General features: G+C 37.6%; 1 protein-coding gene across 1 annotated transcript in view; it reads left to right on the forward strand.

Annotated features, from left to right (window-relative positions):
- LOC122814271 (coagulation factor XIII B chain-like) overlaps positions 1-27674 on the forward strand; it is a 573198-nt gene that overhangs the window by 307796 nt on the left and 237728 nt on the right. The window contains exon 5 of the mRNA XM_044086864.1: positions 5773-5934. Coding sequence (XP_043942799.1) covers positions 5773-5934 — 162 coding nt within the window. The remainder of the gene's footprint in view (positions 1-5772; positions 5935-27674) is intronic.

Raw genomic sequence — 27674 nt, forward strand, 5'->3', positions numbered from 1 at the left:
TTCCACTGGCCCTGGGGCCTTGAAGGATTCCACTTCGGTTTTGAGAAGTGAGAAGTTCACTTTTGAGAAGTTTTTCACTGTGGTTTTCTGGGCTGGGGGTGGGGTCGGGATGTGGACATCCAGTGAAATTAATTTATGGTCTGATCTTACCAATGAGGGATATACTTCTGGTGTGGAGCATAGAGTCCCCATGTTGGTAATGATCAGGTCTAGTATGTTGTCCCCTCTTGTGGGAGTGGTGACTAGTTGTTCCATAGCATTTGAGTATATAATTTCCAGGAATCTTTGGGCTAAGGTGCTGGGGCTTGAGTAGTGCTTCCAGTCAATGTTTGGGTAGTTGAAGTCACCCAATATAATGGTGTTCGGAGAGATCTTCATGTTCTCCAATGTTTTCAGGAAAGCCGAATGGGATTCCTGACTTTAAGAGGGTGGTCTGTAGGATGCTATAAACTGAAAAGCAGTCTTGCCCTCTGTTAGTTGCACATGGATGGTCTCCGATACTTCGTGCAAAGCCACTAACCTGGAGGTGTGGATATCCTTGATAAATATGGAAACTCCCCCTCCTTTTGTGGTTCGGTCCGGGTTTTGGGGCCGAAAAGCATGATATGAGGTATAGCCTGGTAGTGCTGGGGTGCTCTCTGGAGCCTTGAACCAGGTTTCTGTCACTGCAAAGATATCGATGTTCTCCATACTAAGGAGAGCTTCGAGTGCGTGCATCTTGAGGTTAAGACTTCTGGTGTTTAGCAGCATTACCCTTAGTTTCTTGTTCCTTGTGCTGTCTATGGGGGTGGGTTTGACTTTTGAGCCTTGCCTAAAAAAGGCACTATGGGGGTGGCAAGAGCCTTTGCCAATATCCGAAAGCCCAGTGGTGACAGGTGCAAGCCGTCCCTAGCGAAGCAACGTGGCTTGTCGAGCATGTCATCCCAGGCTTACAGACACTGGATCCCCTTTGAATGACACAAAAATTTTAGCCAATTGTTAAAATCGATCATTTTGTCTTTGTACTGTGGCATCATTCTAGGTGAGAGTAAGATGATGCTCAAGGTCAGGGTCATACCAGCCTGGGCTACATGATCAGAGAGCTCCTCTATGTCTCTTTTCATGTAGTCCAGGGAGGTACGTCTCAGGTCATTCACACCAGCATGTACAATGACTGAGTCATATTTGTATTTGCTTTGGAGTGACCTGAGTGCTTGCGTTATGTGTTGGATCCTAGCACCCAACAGGCAGCTCACTGTGACCTTCTCTTTATTCAGCCTGGTGAGCGGGACGTCAGTGTATCTGACAATAGAGTCACCTATAACAAGAGTATCAGGTGTGTTATTCAGCCTTAAGGGCTGTGGCTGCTTGGCACACTGACTTTGTGGGTTATGTGTTGTGTGTGTTTTGTTTTGAGGTAGCGTTTGCTTGGATGTCTGCTTTGGAGTTCTCTGTTGCTTAGGTAGATTTTTATTTAGAGCCTCCGAGTATGTTTTTGTGTATTTATGTGTTTGGTTCACTGATGTGGGACTATGTGATACTGGAATTGTGTTGTGTGAGGTTACCTTCTCCTCCTGACTGGTTACACCAGTTTTTATTTTATTTTACATTTGTTGACCAGGCTAGTGCAACTGGATATATGTCCATTTTCAGTGGAGGCCCGGGGAGAAAAGCTCCAACAAACAAAAAACACACTATCATTTATAATATGAGACATTTACAAATACAGTTAAATGTACAGATAATCATCCTATACATTATATTTTGTTACATTTCTGTAAACAGAATCATGGTACATTTTAGCTATGGTTAGCCATGCAAATAGCATTTCAATTTTCAAAGCACTTCATACCCACAAACAGAATCCAAACAGAAGATTAAACAAGCAAGCACTGCAAATACAAAAAAAAAAATCAGCTGAATTGTAAACCAGCATTTCTCCTTCTCTCTTTGATGTCACACACATATTTTAATGGTTCCACCTCCATCACAGGCCTTCCATATGAACAGATCTTAAGAAACAACTTAGTGAAAATGTGTTATTAGAAGTTATTTATAGCACTTTATCTAACTTATAAGTTATAATTTTGGTATGCAACTTTTCTACAATACCAGAACATACTACTAGTAAAGCATTTGTTGTTTATTTTAATCTTAAATAACTGCACTCACTTATTGTCCAATGAGGAGAGTTAATCATGATTTTATTCAGTTAGAATGCTACTTCACATGGCACAGAGCAATAATCATTTTGCACTTGTATATCTTGTCTCAGAAGTGTGTATATAGTATTCTTTTTGTAGTTGCAATGTATAATGTTGAAATGTCATTTATATGGTATGAGATGTTGGGTTTGTATCAAAATTCCAAAGAGGTAAAACGCCGAAAGTTAAAACATCGAACCCACAACATCGAATGATGAAAATAGCAAAGCCCCAGAACATCGAAATCTTACCTAGGGCAAGATTTTGGTGGGCCATTCCGTGGCTTCACTATTTTCTCTACTGTGGTGCGAGAGTTACGGACCTTAGGGTTAGGGTGCAGGTTAAGGTAAGTGGATAGTTAGTAATGTATGTATGGTGTAGTATAGGGTTGGGTTCTTTATGTTGTGATGTGGGTGTTGTGGTGTATGTATGGTGTAGTGTGTGCGGTTTATTCCATGTTTTGAATTTTGTGGTTTTGGGTTCGGGGTTTTCTTGAGATACTGAAATTTGATATTTCAGTATTTCGAGATTATGAAGTGAATCTATCTATATATATAAGAGCAAGAAGAGAGTACAGGCAGGGTGGAATGGGTGGAGAAGAGTGTCAGGAGTGATTTGTGACAGACGGGTATCCGTAAGAGTGAAAGGGAAGGTCTACAAGAGTGTAGTGAGACCAGCTATGTTATATGGGTTGGAGACAGTGGCACTGACAAAAAGGCAGGAGTCAGAGCTGGATGTGGCAGAGTTAAAGATGTTAAGATTTGCAATCGGTGTGACTAGGATGGATAGGATTAGGAATCGGTATATTAGAGGGTCAGCTCATGTTGGACAGTTTGGAGACAAAGCAAGAGAGACGAGATTGCGTTGGTTTGGACATGTGCTGAGGAGGGATGATGGGTATATTGGGAAAAAGATGCTAAGGATGGAGCTGCCAGGTAAGAGGAATAGAGGAAGGCCTAAGATAAGGTTTATGGACGTGGTGAGAGAGGACATGCAGGCGGTTGGTGTGACAGAGCAAGATGCAGAGGATAGGAAGAAATGGAAAGAGATGATCCGCTGTGGCGACCCCTAACGGGAAAAGCCGAAAGAGAATGATGATGATATATATATATATATATATATATATATATATTTTTTTTTTTTTCCCCTAGCATTGAGCTTTTCAGGGTTCAACCTGTTGGCATGAAAGCTCTGAAGGGTTTAGTACCCAAATCAGTTTTTCTTCAGCTCAGCTCAGCTTGAGCTGACAAATGCTTTGGGTACATGGAAGGTGCCTTTGAAGCTTTGAATGGTGAGCAGCTATTATGTCTTTAGCAGGATAAAGCTTTGGAATCTGGATGGATATTATATCCTTCACAGGATATAACCCATGTAACTAGTGCTATTATAATAAAAATCATTCGAGCATCTACTCTTATGATAAGTTTACTTACACAGTTGTTCCTCACAAAGACACTTACTCCTATCAACAAATCAGCACACATTCACTTTTTATTCAAGCTGCTTCAGGCAGCAGTCACTTGCTACAAGCTGAGTCAATGGGAAACAGTTGCTTGCAGATTCATTTAGCATCCAAAACAGTACTCACTGAAGAGTCACTTCTACCCCCCTGGAACAGCAGAAGGACCTATAATAAAGTGACTATGACAAAGAGGGCTTATTACTATATTATACTTCCTTTTCTATAAGGAGTATGACATAATACTATGTTGCTTTAAGAAATAGCTCAGCTGCATAATTCATTTTTTTACCATACTAGGAATTCTGTGGATGGTCAATGCATGCTTACAGTTCTGAGTCCTGAGAATGGGGAAAGTTGACCATTTTTAGGAAGAAGAAGAAGAAAAGAAGAAAACAAATAAAACAATAAAATCCATTTTAAAAAGAATTTCATTATGGAGGGCTGCTGCCCATTATTCTATATCTATGAGCTGCTCCTGGTTGACAGTATGAAAAATGTTTTGCTCAAATGCTTAATTTTTTTTTTTTTTTAGGTCCATTTCTACAGTGGATTTTATGTTATTCTGTTGTAGGTAAATAGTATTGTGACCTAACAATAAGGACCTCAAAATGACATTTTATCACCTTAAGTATACCCATTTGGTGTTAAAACCAGAAAACAATAAAGCAGATCCAGCAGTAGTCTCCAGGCTCATGTCAATTGGTTTTCATTAAACACACAGCTGAAATATCTGGGACAACTACTGTACACACAGCAGCACTGAGAAGTCAACTGAACCTTGCTGGGAAGGTAGTATCTGAGAGAATAACTGACTAGACTGCACACTTTAAAGTTCAGTAGCTGACATTTTCCTAGGTAGTATTGCATTAAGAGATATGATTGGTATTTGGTACAAACAGGATTGAAAACTATATACCTCTCTGGGTTACTGTTTTAGTTCATCATACCATTAGTGTGGCAGTTTACAAGACACTAAATGACAGATCTTGCTTAATGGTCTCAAAGAGTAAATGGCAGAAATTCATTATTACAGCTTACTTATTATATTTTATATTAAGTATGCAAAAGTTGGCTTATTGCTATAAATGGTGTCATTGCTCTCAAGTCCTATTTTCTGTACAGTCAAATATTGATTCATAACTCAGGGCCAAGTTTCTCTTGACATAGGCTGGAATGTGCTGGCTGATGGCAGGAAAAAAGTTAAGAGCATATGTATTTCCTGATATGCTGCATTATGTTTTAATGAATAATGTACTCTGATGGTTTGACTACTTTTGCTTTCATATGGTTGCTGCTACTAGATTTCAGTCTTATATAATGCTTAATAATAAAGGTATTATTAAATATACTTCCATATTAATATGTGCTACGGGCAAGTGGAAGGGTAAGTACAGAGTAGGTGTAAATTAACCATAAGTGTATCGTGGTCATGGAATGATATGACATTAAACTACATTGTGAATATACCTCTGTATTTTAGTTTGCATAAATATTTTAAATGAATGGACATGCAGTAATCATGATCATTTAAAATGGTATATGTCTCAGTTGAGAAGCAAATGTCCACATTCCTATAACAGTGTCAGTCTAGTTCTTTTCTGTGGAAGAGCTGTCACAGAAAGTAAATCACATGTCTTAAGGCTGTACGTAGATATTCCAGCACAGTCAGGCATCTGAGAGGCTCAAAATTTAATGGTAACCCAGATGGCTTCCTGCATTTGCCAAAGTAACAGTTTTCCTTAAATAGAATGGAGACAACATCAACTAAATGTAATAAATCAGGTTGTTTGCATCATCTATTTTCTGTCATACAGTAATGAAAGCAAGCTGTCACACAGCCCACATCCAGGAGTTGTGACGTTTTTTTTTTAGAATGACTATTAAAGAAAATTGTATATTCAGAGCAACAAGTATCATGAAAAGTAAACTTATTTGATAAAACAATGTTAAATCAGAAAATAAACATTCATTTCTTTCCCAAAGCCAGGTAATGTTCTGCCTTTAAATTTAGGTTAGAGAAGAATGATTTATAACATATGATATGAAAACAATGTCAAGATGAACATTTATTTATTTGTTTCACCTTCATACACTTTAGCAATATCTGCTCAATATCTTTTTATTTAGTTTCAGAAGTCAGATGTGAGAAACCAAGCATAGAACATGGGCAAAGCAAAATGAACAATGGCTTGGTTGAATTTTCTTGCAATTCTGGATATGCATTACATGGGCCCAAGATAAGTCAGTGTCACCATATTGGATGGCATCCTTTACCTCCGGTATGTCAAGGTAAGTATTTCTCTTAAACTACACCTTTAATGCAGTTGTAATTAAATGGGCAGTTATTCATAGACATTGAATAGAATAAGCAGAAAATGGTAAAACTCAATACATGCAAAGAAAAAACAATAAAACACTAGAACAGCAATAAATAGAATACAATAAAATGTTATGCACATAAAAAGATCCCAACAAAACCATATGCACTGTCTACTAGTAACATTGCATTACAAACAGTAAGTCTGCCATTAAGGAAAATGTAAACCTACTTACATTGCAAGCTTTGACATTAGAAAACAATGCCTCTCTAAGAAAAAAAGACTGTAGTTAACCACTCAGCTACTCAGTTCATAGTCACCATTACTCATACTATGATTACTCATACTATGTAATCAGAAAGCACACAAATAACACATATTTACATGGGGTGCCTTATTCCCATAGCAGACTTACTGCTTATGTTAAATCCATGGCCCCATGGCAGTGACACGTGCAACTCAGTTACAAAGTACAAAATTAGTAGAGAAACTGAATCCATTAGTTGACAACACTTATCACTCACTGCACACATATGAAAAAAAAAATAATTTCAACAAAATTTGTGAGTCCTCATTTAGATATTTTTAGAATCAACATGTCATTTTTTATGTTTGTTTGTCTTTTGGCTTTTCCTGGTTAGGGGTCGCCACAGCAGAACTCCGGTCCACTAATGATTGGCAGCAGATTTTCATGAACGCCGAGGTGCCAGCTTGACGTTCAACCTTCAACAAAGGCACGCCCATTTACACATGTCTTTCGAATGTCCACCCAACTGCAGGGAAGACATGCAGACTCCACACAGAAGGCACTCCCCGCACTCCAGCTGAGAATCAAATGGGAGAACCTTCCTATACCTACCTTCCTATAAAAATTATTTTTGAATTATAATTTTCATGTTAACCACCATATAGCCTAATATTTGTTGAAACAAATTATTTTTCCCTGCTAGGTATATATTCATATAATGCTATAATTCTACGAAGATGTTCTCTCCACATGCACAAGAATTAACCTTCCCTCCCCTACTAGCATTACATCCAGTATTTTCACCTTTTTTTTTACATAACACATCTACTCTAGAACAAAATTCACTTATTTTCATCCCCCAATTTTTCTGTTTGCAGACTTTCTTCACTCGTTGGGAATCTTACGTCCTCTAACAGAATAACATCCACATCACATTTAGCATACCATTCCAGTATTCCCTTCCTTCTTGCAATGTTAATAATACTGTTTGCATTTACTGAAAGTCCTCTAAAGTTGTTTCTTTTCCTTCTTTTAAAGTTTAGGGAAATATTTTTAAAATTTTAATTTCCTTATTTTTACCCTTTCCTCAGTTGAACATTTTTGAGTTTATGTGCAAATAATTCTTCATCCTCAGAATCAAATTTTTCACTGACTAGAACTTAAAAAAATGTTAGTATCAATCCCTTCTCCTGACTTTTCTTCCTGCATGCAGTCTCTCTTCTCCTTTCCCCTCTATATTTTTATATTTTTTTCTTTTTCTGCAGTTTCTTCTTCACCTAAATCCCTCTCCCCAGCCTCTTGTTCTCCTTCCTCATATATGTTTTCTTCCTGTTCCCATTCATTTTCATTATTTGTTTGCTCTTGACAATCCACACGAAACTGCATCCTTTTTTTATCACAGTCTGCAATCAGGTACACACCTTCTTGCTGTTTGTCCTTTCTAAGGTTGCCACCTTTCATTATGGCTAAAACCGAAGTAAGGTCACACCCCTCACATCAATGTAACCCTGCCCATTCCCACTCCTTCTCCCACAGACACCCCACCCATTTTCTGACGTTACTGTGATATCAGAGGGTGGGAATGCCCTCTTTTTCCATTCCTGATGTCTGCTTTTATCTAATTTACTATGCTTTTCTGTAAAAAAGCATAGTAAATCAGCCAGTTTAACAAACTCCGATAGTTTCCTTTTTTGAATACTGGAGTACAGTGTTTTCCAGACTAATGGAGAATCAATTTGATTTCCAGAGAGTCCAAAAAAAAAAAAAAAAACAGATAGATGGCAACCCTAGTCCTTTCTCCCCCACAATGCTTGCATTGTACTTTGTTTCAATCATTAATTAAATGAGAAAAGTCCCCACAAAAGAAATATGATTCAGGTCAGCACATCTTAATGTCCTCTATGACCAGCCATAAAAATATCACTTGGCAAGTGTTTTGGTATGATATTTTTTCCCCATTTCATCACAGCTTCCAACCTCCACCTTACATAAGTTTCTGTCATCTCTAACTTTCAAAATATTATCAGCAGTTTCACAAAGATCCTGCATGCAATTTTTTAACACTGAACATTGTTCATCAATGATCAGTAATTGTCCCTCTAGTTTATCAGTTCTAAATTGCAAAGTAACATTTAAATTACTACCAGAAAACAAATAATTGTTCCACAGATAATGTCCTTCTCTTTGTTACACAGTTCCATAAATGTTATCATCAGTCTATTTTTTTTATTTATTATTTATTTATTTTACATTTGTTTACTGGGATAGTCCAACTGGATATATGTCTATTTTCAGCAGACGCCCGGGGAGAAAAGCTCCAATAAACAATATTACAAAGATTACACATCAATTTAGTTAGACAGAAAATATAAGACAAAGAGTTATATACAATATTTTAGTAATGTTCTCAAAAGGGACTCACAATTTACATGGCCAGACACATTAAAGCAAAACTCATCAGACTGGTACAGTACGTAGTTGAGTTAAGATATTATTCAGATATGATTTAATTTTATAACTTAATCAGGGTTGGTACACGGACAAAGACAGTTCACTTTGAAATACTGTTTGATGCTTTTTTTTTTTAAATTATGGAGGTTTGAAGGGTTATATAGTTTGGCAGAGAATTCCATGCTTTGCCAACAAAGTTGGCAAACAGGGATTCACCAGCTGAATTATTAGCTTTGTAGGTTTGGACCAATAGTTTGTTGGCAGATCGTAGTGACCAAAAGTTGTTGTACGGTTTTATAATATTTATGAGTGAGGGGGTAACCTCAGGGTGGTAAAGAATTTTGTGGGCTATTAAGAGTTGATTTAGTTGAATTAAACTGTGAAGTTCTAGCCAGTCTAGTTGTTTCAGGTTCTGGCAGTGATGGGTTCTATAGGTGGAGTCAGTGGTGAATCTGCAATATGGTTGTAGCTATGGGAGAGTTTATTCAGTTCAGATTTATTAAGATTTGAGAGTACAGGAGAGGCATAAATAATAGTAGAGAGTAGGTGTGACTGGGTGATTGCAATTCTAGCCAGTGTGGTTAAAAATGAGTTGTTTCTATACAGAGATCCAAGCTTCTTATTGATGGTCTATATGGTTTTGTTGACCTGTAGGTCAAATTTAAGATTATTATCTATAATAACCCCTAGAAGCTTCATATGGGTATGTGGGGAGATAGTGGTATCATTGTTGGATGTAACAGTGAATGAAAATGGGGTGGATCTACTAGTGGGGGTGAAGAGCAGAAGTTTAGTTTTATTGGGGTTCAGCAGTAGACGACGGCTGGAGAGCCAGTTTTGAATAGTATTAAATGTGTTTTGGGTTAAGATTTGTAGGTCAGATGGGGAGGTGGCTGAGCAGTTGAGAGTGGAATCATCTGCATATTGAATGCAGGTAGCTTTAGGGATAGCAGTGTGAAGGTTGTTAATGAAAATAGAGAAGAGTAGTGGTCCTAGTATGGAGCATTGAGGGACACCAAGAGTGAGAGGTAGCTGGCTGAAAAATTTGCCCTGCCATAATACTGCCTGTTGTCTGCCATTCAGGAAGGACTGGAACCAGAGGATTGTGTGCTTATTCAGAGAAATTGACTTTAGAGAGAGAATGAGGAGTTCACGGTTGACCATATCAAAGGCTTTTGATAGGTCAAGAAAAAGGGCAGAGGATATCCTATTGTCATTCATGTTTTGGTTTATGGCATCAGTAAAGGAAGGGAGGGCAGAGGTGGTGCTGTGATGTGGCCTGAAGCCATGCTTGGAGTTGGACAGTAGGTCATTCTGCATAAGGTATTGCATTAGTTGCTTACTTATGCATTTCTCCATTATTTTGGCTAGTGGGGAAAGAATGGCAATGGGTCTATAGTTGAATAATTCTGTGGCACGTCCACCTTTATGGAGTGGGATGATGTGGGATTTTTCCATAGGGAGGAGATAGCACCTTCGGATAAGGCTCTGTTGATCAGTATAGATATGGGGTATGCAATGGCCTGTGAAGCTATTTGTAGGTACTCTGCAGAGAGGAGGTCAGCAGAGAGGGTAGTAGGTTTTAGTTTTTTTACCAGTGTTTTGATAAAAGTGGTGGAAACAGGTTGGAAGCTAAACTGGGGATGGTTACTGAGCGGATTGCAGCTGGGGTTGAAATTTGTGGGGGTTAGTTGATTTGCTAGGGATTGGATTGTTTCAGTGAAAAAGTTATTATAGGCGCCAGCTATGGTCTCTGGGGAATTATGAGTGAGGTTTGCAGGTGTTGTGGTGGTAGACTGACCTGGATGAAGAAGCTGATTTAAGCCTGCCCAGAACTTTTGATGCTTGTTTTGATGTTTATTTAGGAGGTTTTGGTAGTAGCTTTTTTTATCTAGTAGGATAGATTGTTTTGTTTCATTCCTGAGTTGGAGGTATTTTAAATAGTCAAGTGGGGCTTTAGTTGATCATCAGCTGGCCCAGGCTCTGTTTCTAGTTTTGATTTTTGACTTGGTATCCTTTGTGAGCCATGGTTGCTGGGTTTGATTTAGTTTTTATATTATGTGCTGGAGCATGGGAATCAAGGATACTTAGGAATTTAGTGTTAAAATATGCTATGGCCTATTCTAATGATAGATTTTTTAGTTTTGACCAGTCAACTGCCTTTTATTCATTTAAGAAAATAGCAGAGTTGAAGTTCTTCCTGTTTTTGAGTGTTCTTTATTTGATCCGGTGGGGGTGCCTGCCTTGTGTTTTATGACATAGGTTAGTAGATGATCACTAAGGTCATCAGAGAGAGTCCCAGCTGTGTACAGTTGGGGTTGGTTATTGACTAAAATCCAGTCTAGGATACTTTTCCTATTGGTTGGTTTATTGATCCTAGTGGGAGAGGTTACAGTCTACTTAAACCCAGATAAGTTTATAGGTGTGATGGGGAGTTTGGAGGAGCAGGAGTGCCAATTGGTATTAAAGTCACCAAGAACTATGTTTTTTTGGGGCTAGGTAGTGGATAGCCAATAGAGGATATCCTCTAGGGTAGTTATATTATTACCTGGTAGAATGCAGGTATAGACGATGTACAGGCATTTGTTATGGTTAATCTGTAGTTTGGTTATGAGGAGTTCTGCATTTTTGAATTGGGGCGGTTGCATGGTTTCTCGATTAACAGAGTATTTTTGTACAGGACTGCTTTCCCACCTCCTTTCTTTGTGTTGCGGTCTAGTCAGTGTATATTATAGTCTGGTGGTAATATCTCATTATCAGTAGTAGTTGGTTTAAGCCAGGTTTCCGTAAGACACATAATGTCTGGGGAGTGGGTTACTAGGAGGGCGTGCAGGTTGGGACTCTTATTGTTAATACTTCTAATATTTAGGTGAAATGCTAGGAGGGAGCAATTGGAAGTAAATAAAGGTAGCTTGACTGTGGGGGTTGTGTTAGGAGAGTGAAGGTTATTGGGTGTAGGTGGACCAAGGTTGGGATGAATGTCCCCATGTATTATAAGGTTATAGTGACAGGATACTCTAAGCTTTAGGATTTTGTTTATTAGTTTTTATATAGTCTTTGTCTTTGGGATTGCATTTTGTGGCTTTATATGGCTGATATATTGTTGGGGGCAGTAGACCAGGTGTGTGGAGGATGGTTAAGTGTGTAGTCTTGTGTGAAAAGTCATGGGAGGCTGTTTGACCTTTTGGGTAGTGGATATGTAGATAAAATTTTTGCTCGTAGGCAGTAAGGTGATGAAATAAAAATAGTTTCAAATGTTAAGACAGAAAAAGTGTCTGTCTCAATATGCATAAAATATCACATTTCTTGGGGTTTAAAACCCAGAACAGTTACTAAGTTGTCACATACATACTATCTGTTTATTACAGTGTCATTTTTTCCTTATTCTCACAGTTGGTCTTCTTTTTAAAAACAGTTTTACTTATGGTTTGTTGCTGCTCCTTTTTTGCCTGCTGCCACTGCTGTGTAAGTTTTAACTATTGTATTATCTGCTGTCACAAAACCAGAGTTCTTCTTAGTTTGGTGCTGCTTTCCTCTTTTACTTTCTGTTACTGGTACATGAATTTTAATTGGTGCATTCACTGCTCCCACATCACCTGGTTCCTTTTCCACATTACCATCCTCAGTGCTTCCAATAAAATGTATCTGCCATCTCATGCCATGAAACAGCAGAGCTGTCACCTGAATCATCTTGTTCAATTATTTTTAACAGACCAGTTCTGTTACCTGCTCCACTTCAACAGACTTGTTTACTTCCTTCTCTATGGAGACAGCTAAACTCTACTCTTTTATAACATCCACCACACAGGAATCATTTTGTCCCAGTCCCCTTCAATAAACATATTACACCAAATGATGTTTGACAACCTTTATTAAACTTCCATAAACATAACTTTATTGACCAATATTTTAATTTATTAACCACAGCATAAACATCCATATTACTGTTAACTAGGGCAGCGTGACCTCGCTCACCCTGACCAAGTAAGCAGCATCCGTACCTCCGCTTGCTTTCTTTTACTTATCAAGCAGTGTCTAACTGCTCACTTTCATTTCCCAACTCATTGAAATGAACATCCAACACCAGATGAGGAACAGAAGAGGGACAAGCCTGCCTTTCTTCTCCACCCACCAGTGTGACCAGGCTGTTCCCCCTCCTTCACACCAAAACTTCCAACAAAACCTTCCAAAACAAGCCTAACCATACATTAAAAGGGTTGAAGTCAAACATCATTCGGTGTACTCCATCCTCTGTGAACCAAACTGGATACTTGTCATCAACCTCCCAAAGCCCTATCATATAAATACCCAAAGCAGCCAGTAGCCTAAACAGTTCAAATTAAACAGATCATACTTCTCCAGTGCCAAAGTTATATCCATACTCTCTGTAAATCAAACATATCCTGAACTTATCCTACTACCACCAGTAGCTTTGTAATTATTCCCAGGTCATTACTTGCCAAATGTACCACCAAAACATTACAAAAATCCCAACACCATCTGAAACAAAGCAAGCCCAACTGCATGCCATCCTACATAACCGCAATGTCCTTTTGCCGACCAAAGGATATAATAATGACCAAAATAAGATTTCCTATTCTGTAGAGAGATTTCCTGTTCTGTAGAAAATTCACACCAAAATGTGATTCCATACCTAGTTACACTTGCATAAAACCAATCAGTCTCCTCCCTACGCTTACCTCATTTCCTCCCAATCATTCTACATTCCCATTTAACCTTTTCATTCTCCAACTTGGAGTCAATAGTTCAGAGTAACGGTGAGTGTGGAAGAGAGGTGAAGAAGAGAGTACAGGCAGGATGGAGTGGGTGGAGAAGAGTGTCAGGAGTGATTGGTGACAGATGAGTACCTGTAAGAGTGAAAGGGAAGGTCTACATGAGGTTAGTGAGACCAGCTATGTTATATGGGTTGGAGACAGTGGCACTGACAAAAAGGCAGGAGTTTGATCTGGATGTGGCAGAGTTAAAGTTGTTAAGATTTGCACTGGGTGTGACGATGGTGGACAGGATTAGGAATAAGTATATTAGAGGGTCAGCCCAGGTTGGAAGGTTTGGAGACAAAGCCAGAGAGGCAAGATTACGTTGGTCTGGACATGTGCTGAGGAGGGATGCTGAATATATTGGGAAAAAGATACTAAGGATGAAGCTGCCAGGTAACAGGAAAAGAGGAAGGTCTAAGATAAGGCTTATGGATGTGATGAGAGAGGACATGCAGGTGGTTGGTGTGACAGAGCAAGATGCAGAGGACAGGAAGAAATGGAAACAGGTGATCCGCTGTGGTGACCCCTAATGGGAACAGCCGAAAGAAGATGATGATTCTCCAACTAGCTTTCTTCCCCTACCCTCTTAATTCCCATTACTATTTCTGTACCCTCCTAATTCCCATTACTATTTCTGTACCCTCTTAATTCCCATTACTATTTCTGTACCCTCCTAATTCCCATTACTATTTCTGTACCCTCCTAATTCCCATTACTATTTCTGTACCCTCCTAATTCCCATTACTATTTCTGTACCCTCCTAATTCCCATTACTATTTCTGTACCCTCCTAATTCCCATTACTATTTCTGTACCCTCCTAATTCCCATTACTATTTCTGTACCCTCCTAATTCCCATTACTATTTCTGTACCCTCTTAATTCCCATTACTATTTCTGCCTAACCCCACCTGAAGATGTCCCTGGACAAATTGGTTTGTTACCAAACCTCATATTTACATTCTGAAGCTCCATATTGAACAACATTTTCTTCAAATTCTCACTTTCTACCTCTAAACTCTCCATACATTTTTCTCTCCTTCTCCTTGCTAGTGCTTCCCTTAGGCCTCTTCCTTGCTGCTGTAGGAGCCCTCCAGTACCATCTAGAAGCTCAAAATAGTAAAAGTTCTTTATTCACTATCACAGCTTATATACATTATTTACATTATATGCATTGTTTACAATTATTTGCACTTTTGTTTAATATAGAACAATATCATAATGGGAACAGCTGGAAGAAGATGATGAATATCATATGTTAAACACTCCCCCCTCACCCTTTTATCCACAGCAAAAAATGTATCTTGTACAAAATATCTGATAATTGCCACTTCCTATTAACATTTACTTCATTAAGTCTGTCAATCCATAATATCCATAGAATGAAAAAATATTTTTTATCATTTTTTCAACCTCTTTTCAATTTTTGCTACCATAATACCCATATTTGAACATATTCCAATGTAAATTTTTAACCTTTTTGAAACCTTTCAACATCTTATTACATACTTCTTCACGTAACTTCTTTCCTCTAGAAAATTTCAAAAGCACATGTTCTGCTGTTTCAAGCTCCCCTCAGTGACTACACACTCTTTCTTGTTTTTTTTTTATAAGGCATGTTTAACAGGCAATTTACCTGTTGTCAACCTCCACAAAAATCTTTACATTCATATATTTTCTTACACCATGTAAATCTTATTTTGATAGCATTTATTTTCTCTGCTTCTAAATGCTTCCATGGAAAAGCATAATAGTGTTCTTTCATAATATTCAAATACCATTCTTTCCTATTGTTGTTAATATTTATATTCAGTTTCCATAAAATAATTTTATTTTGATACTCTTTTATATCTTCATTCACATATTTTTTCCATCTTTTCCTTAACACCATATTTTCCTATAAAACTTTATAATTAACATTCAGAATATTTTCTATTAAATTTCTATTCTCTTTTTTAAGAGATAAAGCTCTATACATATTCATGTACACTGCATGAAAAATTGGGTTAATTAATCTTATACCTTCTTCTTCCTTCACATACAAGATCCCTCTTCTAAGTGGATTTAACCTACTCCCCATATAAACAAAAATTCAATAGACATAATCTCTTTTTCATAGTTCAGAATCGTGTAAATACTTGTTAAATAGGTTAGCTTGCCTAAATGAATAAAATTTAGAAATATACTTTTTAATATCACAATTTACATGTTTTCCAAAACATATATCTCTTAATTCCTGAAAGATTTTCTCCCACTGTTTCTTGTTATGCCCATTTGATCCAAATACTTTTCATAATAAATCTATAATCTCAGTGTTAAACTTTATCTCTTCTATATTTCCATAAATCCAAAACCTTTACTTTTTTCTTTATTTATACATAAACCAAGCAACTTTAAGTATCTATTTAGTTAATTCCCTTGTCCATCTATTCCTTATTTTTACTAATTAAAACTATATCATCTGCATATGTGTATATTATTATTTGTATTTCCTCCATTATCTTATAACCTGCCATATTTGACATTCTGTTCCTTTTATTAACCACAACATTCATAACTAAAGTAAATAAAATTCTACTTGAAGGACATCCCTGCCTTATTCATAGGTTCATAGGTAGGTACTAGGCTATCGGTCCAAGGGCCTACGTAAGCCTAGCCAACAAGGTTCCCTGGCTTACACCACCCAAGAAAGTTATTTTCCTGTGCCACTGTCGAGCAGAGACACAGAAGTGATCCCCAGGGTGTATTTCCTATTTCCCATCCACTCATCAAGATTTTTCTTGAAGAGTGCCAATGAAGAACTTTGCTTGACATAGATGGGAAACCTGTTCCAGAGTATGGGAAGTCTCTGGGACAGGAATCTGTCCCTCCAGCATGTCCTGTTTATTGTGGTGACAATGTTTAGGTCCCTAGAGCGTGTAGCTCAGAGGGATTGGGATTTCTTTAGGTGTAGCATGTCCAACAGCTCTGGGTTTGACATAGCTTTATATGTTAGGCAGAGATCACCTCAGAGTAGGTCATATGCTACGGAGTAAAGCTGGAGATATTTGAGGTGGTCAGTGTAGGGCATTTGTTTGAGGCCAGTAATCCTCTTTGTGAGGTAATTCTGTGGCCTTTCCAGCTGCTGCAGATGTCTTGTGAGGTGCATTCCAAAAGTGGCATTGTACTCATTAATAGGTCTAATGAGTGTCGAGTAGAGGGGAACAATGACCTCTTTTTTCCTGGATGAGAACCCTTTTATGATGAGGTGTGCCATGTAGAAGGACTTACTGACTACTGTGGTGATGTGACTATCAAAGGAGAGACTACTGTCCACCTGGGTCCCTAGGTCTCTTATCACACATTTGGTGTTAAGTAGATTGCTGCCTATGTGGTAGTTCATGGGTACAGAGATTTTACCAAAGGGGATGACACTGCACTTTTTGGCATTGAGCTTGAGGCCATGGCTCTGACACCAGGAATCTGTCTCAGCGAGGCCCTTCTGTAGGATGTCCACATCATTTGGGGATTTGACTATGGCTCCTAGTTTGCAGTCATCTGCGAACTTCATTAGCCAGAGGCCTTCTGTGTTAGCCTGTACTTTAGAAAAGTAGATACCAAACAGGAGAGGTCTCAGGACAGAACCCTGTGGTACTCCACTGCTTTGAGGTCAGATTTGGAGTCTGCAACTTTTACAGTGTGGGTTCTGTCAGTGAGCCAGTTGGCAACCCATCTTGTGATGTAGGGATTTATACCTAGTTTAGTGAGTTTAGCTATAATTCCAGAATGGGGGATGGTGTCGAAAGCCTTGGCGAGGTCAAGATAGGCTGTGTGAACCACCTTACCCTCATCTACGGCTTTGGTGACTGCCTCAAAGAAGTCAATCAGGTTCAGGAGGCATGATCTGCCTTTCACAAACCCAAACTGGGTGGGATCCAGAGTTTGGAGTTTACCAATGTCTTTGTTTATGAGTTTAATGATGATACATTCCATGGCCTTGTAGACCAGACTCGTCAGGCTAATAGAACGATAGTTCCCAGGATCAGTGGTGGCTCCCCCTTTGTGGAGTGGGATAACTGTTGCTTTGCACCATTCAATGGGTACAAAGCCTGACGCAAGGATATTATTGAACATGGTGCTAAAGCGGGGAGCCAGTTTGTTCTGAAGTTCATGTAAAACGCAGCCTGGGATGTTGTCCAGTCCCATGGATGCTGTGTTTTTGGCTTTAGAGAGTGCAGCTTTCACCTGCGTAGTTGTGATTACAGGGACTCTGCATTCTTCCTGTATAGATATGGACCCTTTAGGGGGTGAGGGGGGGGTAAAGTTAGCACTGAACCTATCTGCCAGGATGTTGGCAATATCAGTTGATTATGTAATTTTCATGCCTTTGTGCTGTAACTCAGAGCAGATCTGGGTGTTGCCATCGAGATTCTTGACATAGCTATAGAATGCTTTGTGGTTGTCCTTAGAATTAGTGGTGATTTTGTTTTTGTAGCTAGCTTTGGAGGATCTTATAAGGGATCTCAGCTTCCTACTGAGGCTGACCAGGGAGCTCATCCACTCATGGGATTTTACTCTCTTTTGCAACAGTTTCTTCCTTCTATTGTACAGTTTGTTTATGGCAGGGGACCACCAGATTTTTTTGGAGGATAGCGCCTTGGTTCTGTTTGGGATACCACGATCCATGCACTCGTATAAGTGCTTATAGAGTGCATTTGTGTAGGGTTCAGCAGTTGTAACTGTATTGTCCATCTGCATGGGTGTCATGAAGTTCACCACTTCTGTCTTAAGAAGCATGAAGTTGGCTTTGGAGAAATTTTTTACCGTGGTTTCCTTAATGGTGAGTGGGGGCAGGATGTGGATATCAAGGGTGATTAGCTTATGGTCAGATTGGACCAACGAGGAGTTGACTTCAGGTGTGGAACACCAGTCACTCATGTTGGTAATGACTAGGTCTAGGATACTGTTGCCCCTGGTGGGGGCGTGGATAAGTTGATCCAGGGCATTGGAATTTATGAATTCCAGAAAGTGTTGAGCTAAGGAGTTGGTACATGAGTAGTTTTCCCAGTTAATGGTGGGGTAGTTGAAATCACCCATTATTAGAGTGTTTGTTTGAACCCTAATATTTTCCAGTACATCAAGAAAAGAGGAGTAGGAATCCTGGGGCACGGTGGGGGATCTGTAGCAAGCTACAATTTGGATTGCAGTTTTGCCCAGAGTTAGTTGAACTTGGATAACCTTGGATGCATTATGCTGAGCAACTAGCCTGGAGGTGTGGATATCCTTAATGAATATGGACACACCTCTGCCTTTGGTGTTTCGGTCCAGGTTACATGGCCAAAAAGTGTGGTATGAGTTATAGCCTGGTAGTGCAGGGGTGCTCTCCAGAACCAGGTCTCAGTCACTGCACAGATATCGATGTTCTCCATTTTAAGGAGTGCCTCGAATGACTGCATTTTGAGATTTAGGCTTCTAGCATTGAGCAGCATTACCCTCAGTTTTTGCTTGCCTGTTCCTGTTATGGTGGTGAATTTGTTATTTGAACTTTGCTTAAAAAAGGCACTATAGGGGCAGCAAGAGCCTTAGCCAATATCCAGAATTCCAGGGGTGACAGGTGCAGGCCATCTGTGGCAAAGCATCGTGGTCTGTCGACCGTGTCATCCCAAGCAGACAGATACTGGATCCCCTTAGAATTTCACCAGAAGCTTAGCCAATTGTTGAAGTCAATCATTTTGTCCTTGTACTATGGTATCATTCTGGGTGATGGCAGAATCAGGACTATGGTCATACCTGCCTGGGCTACAAGATTGGAGAGCTCTTCCATGTCTCTTTTCATGTAGTCCAGGGAGGTACATCTCAGGTCGTTCACACCAACATGGACAATGACAGAGTCATATTTGTACTTGTTTTGGAGTGACCTGAGTGTGTGAGTTGTGTGGCTGATCATGGCCCCAGACAGGCAACTAACAGTAACCTTCTCCTTGTTTAGCCTGGTGAGTGGAACATCAGGGTGCCTGACTACAGAGTCACCTATGACTAGTGTGTTGGGTACATTGTTTTGCCTTATTGGCAAAAAAATATTGCCTTATTATTCTACACCATATTTTGATTTCTTCACTAATTATTTTATTATCTTTTTATATATAAGCCCCAAATATATACTGTAGACATGCATATTATATTCTATCAAATGCTTTATTTAAATCTCCTACCATGACTTTTGTTTACACATTTTTAGTTATAATGTCATCTATAACTTCTTTTATTATCCATAATAAATCCTGACTTCCTTTCCCCTTTCTACCAAAATTGTATATTCAAGCAATTTATCTTAGTTTGTTAATCTTTTAGTTATTATTCTCATAAATATTTCATAATCTGTGTTATTTAACACTACTGATCTCCAATTTTTATATCATCTTCTTCTCCTTTTTTCCATATACATTTCATAATCCAAGTAGACATTTCTTTATCTGCCACCCCTATCTTTACCAATTCATTTAATACCTCCACAAAATATACTTTTTGCCAATATTCCATATTGTTATACATATGATACTTAATACTATCCATTCCTGGGGCTTTTCCCAAATTAAGTTCTTTTAATATTCTATTTAACTCTTCCACATTTATATCTCACTCTAAGCTGTCATTATCTTCTTTACTTAGTTTTTAACTGGCCATTTTTGTCTCACTTTTATCTCTTTCTTTACAAAAGTATGCTCCATATACTTTTTGATCACCTCAAGTATTCTGTTTTGTGTAGTCATTCTATCTCTTTCATTATTTTTTAATTTCCTTATTATTATTTTATTTTCTTTTAATAATTTATTTAAATATGGTGCCACCTCTTCTTTTCTTCATTGTAAAAAGTATAACAGTTTCCCAATCTTTTTCTGATTGATATCATATATTTCATTATCTTTTTCATAAAAAAACTGTCTTGTTTCTTAATATTCCTCTAAAAATGTCCTGACTCAACTGCATCTTTTAATTTTTCTATCTTTCTCTTCTCAGCTTGACAGTCCAGAAAACACTTTTTATACTTTTCATTAAAACTTCCCTACCAACTTGTCCAATGTTCATACAGCATTCTCATGTCTATATGATCATTCCATAATTTATTGATCTCTTTCCTATCTTCTTTATCTAAATTGTTTTCATTAAGCCTCTTAACACCTTTACCTAGTCTTATGTATCCTTCTTTCTCCTGTAATTCAATCCATTTGGCTACATGATCTGAAAAAAATGTTTTGTCCCTTTTTGTATAATTTTTGTACTATCAGACACTAAAAAAATAATCAGTTTCTCTTTTTTATCTAATTTCTTCTATAAGTCCAATGATTGTTATCCAATATATATAACTTTCCACGTTTCAATATTTCATATACAATCCTGACATCACTATTTTTTCTTTCTTATTCTTAAATTACAATTGAAATCCCATACTAATATTATATCCATATTAACCCCTACATACTTTAGAATTTTTTTAAACATTATCTCTCTCCTTCTTTGTAACACATGCATGTATTACAATACTTGTATACACATTTGTTTTCTACCTTAACTCTATCACTGTTATTCTTCCCAATTCTACTATTGTAAAATCTAAGATTTTAATATTCTCCTTACATAACACACCTATTCCTGAGTATGCATTCTTTCCCATATTACATATAATATTTCCACCACATAACACTTCAGTTTGTAACATTTCTCCTTCTTCTTCTTCTGTCAAAATTCTCATATCTTCTAATATAATTATATGTATATCAAGTGAAACACACCATTCTGAAATGCCTAATCTTCTTTTATATTCTTTATGTTATTAGCATTTAATGGTAAAATTTTCAGCCATCTCTTAAAAAAAATATTATTATCCCCTTCTTTGTCTAGCCATTACTTTATTTTCTTTCACAAATACACTTTTAAACTTCATTTTCCTCTCTTTCATCCATTTTCCTTTAGAATTTTTCTTTCCGCATACTACCTGCTAGTTTACATATTCCTCTTCACTCGTATCAAGCACCCTTTCTTCCCCTTCCTCTTTTTCATTTTTTCATCCCTATTATGTCTTTACTGCTTTTTTTATAGTAATCTGTCTTTCTTGGTCCTTTTATCTATTAATATCTATATCATGTACACAATTCTGTGTATGTTCTTGTTCTATAAATTCTACATATTCTTCATAAATCACCCATGCATTACCAGTTTTTCCACATTTTTTTATACTTCATATCACATGTTTTAGCTTCATGCCCTGGCTTACTGCAAATACAATATTTTCATTTGTCACAACTGTGGCTACTCAAGGAGTCCCAGAGACCTGCATGTTGGTCTGCTGAGAGATGCAAGGTTCCTTGTCCTTATATGGCATAACAACGCATTGGACTGTCGCAAACTGATGTATTAATCTGAGACAGTACTTTGAACTGTAAATACGCAGAATTTAAACTGAGTGAGAATATACTGGATTTGATGTAAACTCCAAACTGCATTTCTTTACTGTAAATACATTTTATTTGAAGCAAAGAGACTCTTTCCAATGTACTCCCCTTGCTATACTGGTACTTTTGAGAGGTATAGTTTGATCAACATATACCAAAAAGCACTTTTTTTTCTTTTGGTTCCTGCATCCTGTACATCAAACTATTCAACCGTCTTCACATTCCTTCTAAAGAATTTTACTTGACTTCCAGCCTCCTACAATTATTGCTGTTCATTCCATGGTTTCTGCAACCTTATTCACCCTACAATTTCTTATTTGCCTTAGGTATTACACAGTTTTGTTAATTTTACTATGCAGTGTTATTCTAGCAATGTAGATTCATTGATGTTTCAAGGTTGTTTAATCTTAGAACCATATACATCTTACTAGTACTCATCCTAAGGCTGTACCTCCTTTCTCAAGGAGTGTTAGACCTGTTAGTCTCATTGTAAATTTGCTGGGACCCATCCAATCATCCAGTTTCCATTTTTAGAATTGCTAGCACATTGAACTGTTTGACCTGTGTGATAGACCTGTCTCTCAACTATATTTTGTTTATGTGTTGGTGAAGATTTAGGTCCTTGTATCCGATATTAGACTTATGGAGATACAGAAGATCAAGCACAACTGGGTCTTCATGGCACAATAGGCTAGGCATACATCTTACATCAAATGTGTGTTAAGATACTGAATAAAAGGGCAATAGTTTTAGACTCTTCTTGCAGCTAATTGTCTTTAGGCTTGTGATCTTCTTGATTAGGAACATCTGTGGCCTTTCTAGTTGTTTGGTATTTCAAGTATGGTACATCCCGAAGGGGACACTGTACTCAATAACTGTTCCCAATCAATACTGAATAGAAGTGAATAATGGTCTCCTTACATCTGGATAGTATTCCATTGATGATTATTTGTGCTAAATAGAAGGATTTCCTGACTACTTTTGTCACATAATGATAAGAAATAGGGAGCTATGAGCAATAAGTTCCAAGCTCCCTATCTATGCTTTCTTTTTGTGTCTGTAGACTGTAGATTGTACCAAATGCAGTGATATTATGTTTTAACATTACTGTAAATTATCACATTTTCAGTACACCCACAATTTATGAGAAACAAGTTATTTCTGAATGGCTTTTGTATCAGAAGAGGCTTTATAACTCCCATCTTGCAATCATCTGCAAACTCTAGACACCAGAGGTGCTGGCTTCTTGCCTAGAGAACAATAATGTAAATACTGAAAAAGAGGGGTCCCAACACTGGGTCTATATTACATGATCGAATGGTCAAATATCCAAACATGTAATAGTCGACCCCTAATAATCGAACTGCCACAGTGTCGAACGGAAAATAAAAAAAAGTAAAACCCACCCAAACAAACCATTTAAATGATCTATGCCCCCCATACCCCCCGCTACTTAAATATACCAACTACGAGATTGTACTACAGTGCAGACAATAGAAAACTTCCATTTCCACACTGTACGCAGATCTCCATTGAACCATATGACATTATGGTGGTTCGATTATTACGGGTCGACTATTACGTGTTCGAATATTTGACCATTCAATCACGTAATATTGACCCCCCCCCAACACTGAGACCTAAGGGACACAACTGGTCACATTTATACTTTTCTGATGAGGTACCTGCAATTAATAATGTATAGATGTTGGCCTTTTGCCAGTTTGATATCCCTCTTATCACATAGGGATCTATTTTTAAATCATTTATTTTTTTATTATGCCAGTACAGGGTACAGTGTCAAATACCTTGGCCTGATGTGCACTGTGTAAGCTCTGTCAACTGCCTGTGTGACTCTCAAAAAGAAGTTACTCAGATTTACCTGTTAAGGGTCATGTCTAACTAAGTTTTTGACATCAGAGTTTATGAGATCAGCTATACATTCCATAGTCTCACAAATGTGGTTGGTCATGCTGATATGTCTATAATTCACAGGGTTGGTTGTATGTCCTCCCTTAAATAGGAGCTTCATAACTGCAGTGTGATAATCTTCAGGAACAAAACTGGTAACTATGCTTGGTTAGACAGTTTTTGGACTGGGTCAGCAAGGACATGCTTGGTACTACCTGTTAAGCATCCAGGTAATATTATGTCCAGTGGAAGATGGGTCTGAATGAAAGATGAAGAAGGTGTCTTTCATTCACACCCAACTGAATAAAAGATCCATCCTGATCATATTCACAGCAATGTATGGTGTTCCTTAATTTCTTAACATAACTAAAGAAGGAGTTATAATGATTAGCTTTAGTGAATTTGATGGGCATTTATAATTTCTTTGACATTGCAGATTTTAATTCTGCTGAAAATTTTGAGTTGTTTTCTTTTGTTGTAAAGCTGATTAATGTTGATGAGCCAAAAGGTAAGTTTATTTCTGAACTTCCCATGATCTTTAGCTCTAGTATGGACTGCCATGCCTAAGCATTTATCTAAATGGGTTTTTAATTCCCTGGAGTAGCTATTCTCTCTGTCTAAGTTGGGATTGATGCAATCATAAGAGGATTTTGACATCTCTTCATACAGTAGGATGAAGTTGCATGCTTGCAGTCCTTGAATTCAAAGACATTTCATGTGGGAGCTTTAGAAAAATTTAAAGTGAATCTTATAAGTTTGAGACAAACTTGGATATCATACAGAAACTGCATCTGACCATTTCTGTTTGATGTTACCCTTACTCTGTATTATATATTTTTTTGTACATTTTAAATTTTCTGTCAAACATCGTATGTAATGCGAAGCTTTTCTCTCCATGACTCTACTGAAAAAGATCTCTTGCCCTCTCTAACTACCCAGTTAAGAAATAAAAATAAATAAATAGATACAAAATAATTACCTCACCTGGAAGTGTTAAAAACTGGATAGTGCCATAACATTTGAACGTGACTATTGTAATTGAAAGGCCCCAGTAAATCAGATGAATCAGCCTTACAAGCTATCGTGCAAGGTAATGCTGAAAATCATTTGAACTTGTTAATGGAGATACATGAATCTTCCTTCAAGTTTCACTATGAATGTTTTTGAGTTATACGATAAGAAGTTACAACCAGAGGAACAGAACAGGTCATAGCTTCACAACCACAGAGAAAAGGAAAAAATCACTGCCAAAGCTGTAACAGAAACGTTACCATGAGATTATAACAAAGTAGTGCCTCTAACATTTTAAATGTGTTTGAGTGTCTGCCACTCTTATGATGTTTTGTATGTCTATGCAATTAACTTCACTTTGTCTAAAATGTTCAACATGGCTCACTGTTGCAGTCCTGATGCCCCTAATTATGAGTTACAGAATTTTAAAGGAAAAAAAAACAGTAAAATTAACATAAAATAATATTGATGAACACTGATCTCCCAATGTGAGGGCTGCAGCTCCACACGCACCCTGCTTATACATACTAACTCTAAGATCAGCATAACTCAGGAAACATGGAATACTCCTGAGACAAAGCTATATCAAAGCATATGTTAACCCGCAGTTTCATACGTTCAGTCTTGCTGTTTTAATATCTGCATTTACAAATCTCAGAATTTAAAAATGTTACCATTTCACAGGATACCACGAGACAGAATCAAACAAACTCAAGAATCAAAAGAAAAATGAAGCTACAAAAACTTTGGTCCTCAAATAGCTACAAGACTGTACACAAGCAGTAAGAATAGTAGAACTCTTATCCACCCCATACCTTGTAACTAGTGAATTTCCTTAGGGCTCTGCAATGAAACTGATTTTCATCTTTACATCTTTCCCATACACAGCACTGTTTTGTAGAGGTAGAAAGCCATAACTTCAGCCCAGGCAATTAGTGCAACAGGCATTTCAGAGGATAGGTATGGGAGAATGGCCTTGAGTAACTGATTCCAGTTTGCCCATCCTGTAGGCAGGGTGAGAGGGAATTACATTGATTCTGCCTATCAGTGAGTTATAGTTAATCCACAGTACAGATCAAGCTTGCACATATCTCTGAATGGGGAAATAGGTGCATTAGGAACACACATCTCTCTCCCCTAGCCAGGCTGTCACTACTCACTGAGTCAATTAGTGAGACAGAAAGGTACACACTGTATAGGATCTCCAGGATGGCCAAGTCTTAATACCACCCAACTCTCACTGCTAGAAGAATAGGTGGGCCAATTAGGCTTCTTTGGCAAAACACCCTGGCTTCTGAAGTATAGCTAGAGTGGGTTAAAGGGAGCAGCCATCTTGGGTGCATGGTGTTGCGGGGGTGATCAGACACAATCAGTGTCCTGTAACAGCATTTATTTCTGTAATGACAGTTAAGGGGGGGGTGAATCCATCGCCTCCTTACCCATGTGTCTAGTGTTAAGGATACTTAAAATTATATACATCTACCAGGGGACTACTGCTTTCTTTGGAAGCTCTGGCATTCATTTACTTGCTTAGAGCAGGCATTTCAATGGGCAGCTAGACTTTACACGGTTCTTGAGCTAACAGTCTCACTTTGAAAGGAAGAAGCAGATTGGCAAAATAAACTTAAAGGATAAAAACAATATGGGCAAATCAATGCTGGACAAATCACTGAATCACATAGCATAAAACCACACCCTACTTTAACACAGCATGCAGTTCTCACACTGGAAATCAACATTATTGGACATTCAGTTTGTCTCAATCAGCTCAGATAAAAACTTAACAGTCACCACATGTGAAGCAACTCAATATGTGCCACTAATCTGACATTCTATTAACCCCATGTTTGACATATCACATTCAAGGTGAACTAGTGAAACAGCTTAATACTTAACTTCATTATTTTACATATATACAGAACATAAAAAGTCATGTGCCACAGCTACCTAGCACCAGAACCAATAACCAAAGGAAACTAAGTCTGGCAAATTCATATTTCACAACATGGCTGGGATGCATAGATGTATGTACAGTGATGCTAGCTGTACTGCACCAATGTGTTGAGTTGTGACATTACAACTTTTTATGATTCATGGCAATGCTTCAGTGGTGCAACAACTAGCACATTTACCTATGATACAGCAGGGTGTGGGTTCTATTCTCATACCAGAGTGATTGGTGATGCTGCAATGCAGCAAAAGAGGTGTTTTGCACAACTGAGTATGCTATTTTATTTATTCTCCAGTCTTTTTTCTAATATTTTCATAAACATCTTATAATCAGTGTTAAGTACTATTGGTCTTCAATTTTTAAATCTTTTTTTTTCCCTTTCTTTCTTATAAATTTTATAACACCAGCACATATTTCTCCTTGACCAAAACCTTCCTCTAACCATTCATTTAACACTTCCATGATATACGTATTTGCCAATCTAGCATATTTCTATACATGTAGTATTCTATACCATCCATTTCTGTTGCCGATTCAACATTTACTGACATTGACGCATTATTCATTTCTTCCATTGTTATTTCTTTTCACAATTCTTTGTTTTACTGTTCTGTTAATTGTTTAACTTTCCACTTTTGTTTTCTTTTTACCTTATATTCTTTGATGTTTTTTATATATTTTAACTACATTATTATTTTTTGCTGAGTCTTTACACTATTTCCTTTCTCATTTCTTATTACTCTTATTATTCTTTTATTTTCTTTTAATATACTTTTCAGATATAGTACCAACTCTTCTTTTTCCTAGTAAAAACACCTTTGTTTAAACAAGATCTTATTGATCTTCTCTTGATTCATCTCATAGAAGTCTTTCTCTCTATCAAAAAAATTCCTTCTTATTTCTTTCTAAATCTCTAAATGCATGATTACTAACTT

The sequence above is a fragment of the Protopterus annectens genome, chromosome 10.part0, assembly GCF_019279795.1.
Source record: "Protopterus annectens isolate FY-2018-M chromosome 10.part0, PAN1.0, whole genome shotgun sequence".
NCBI classification, from domain to species: Eukaryota; Metazoa; Chordata; order Ceratodontiformes; family Protopteridae; genus Protopterus; species Protopterus annectens.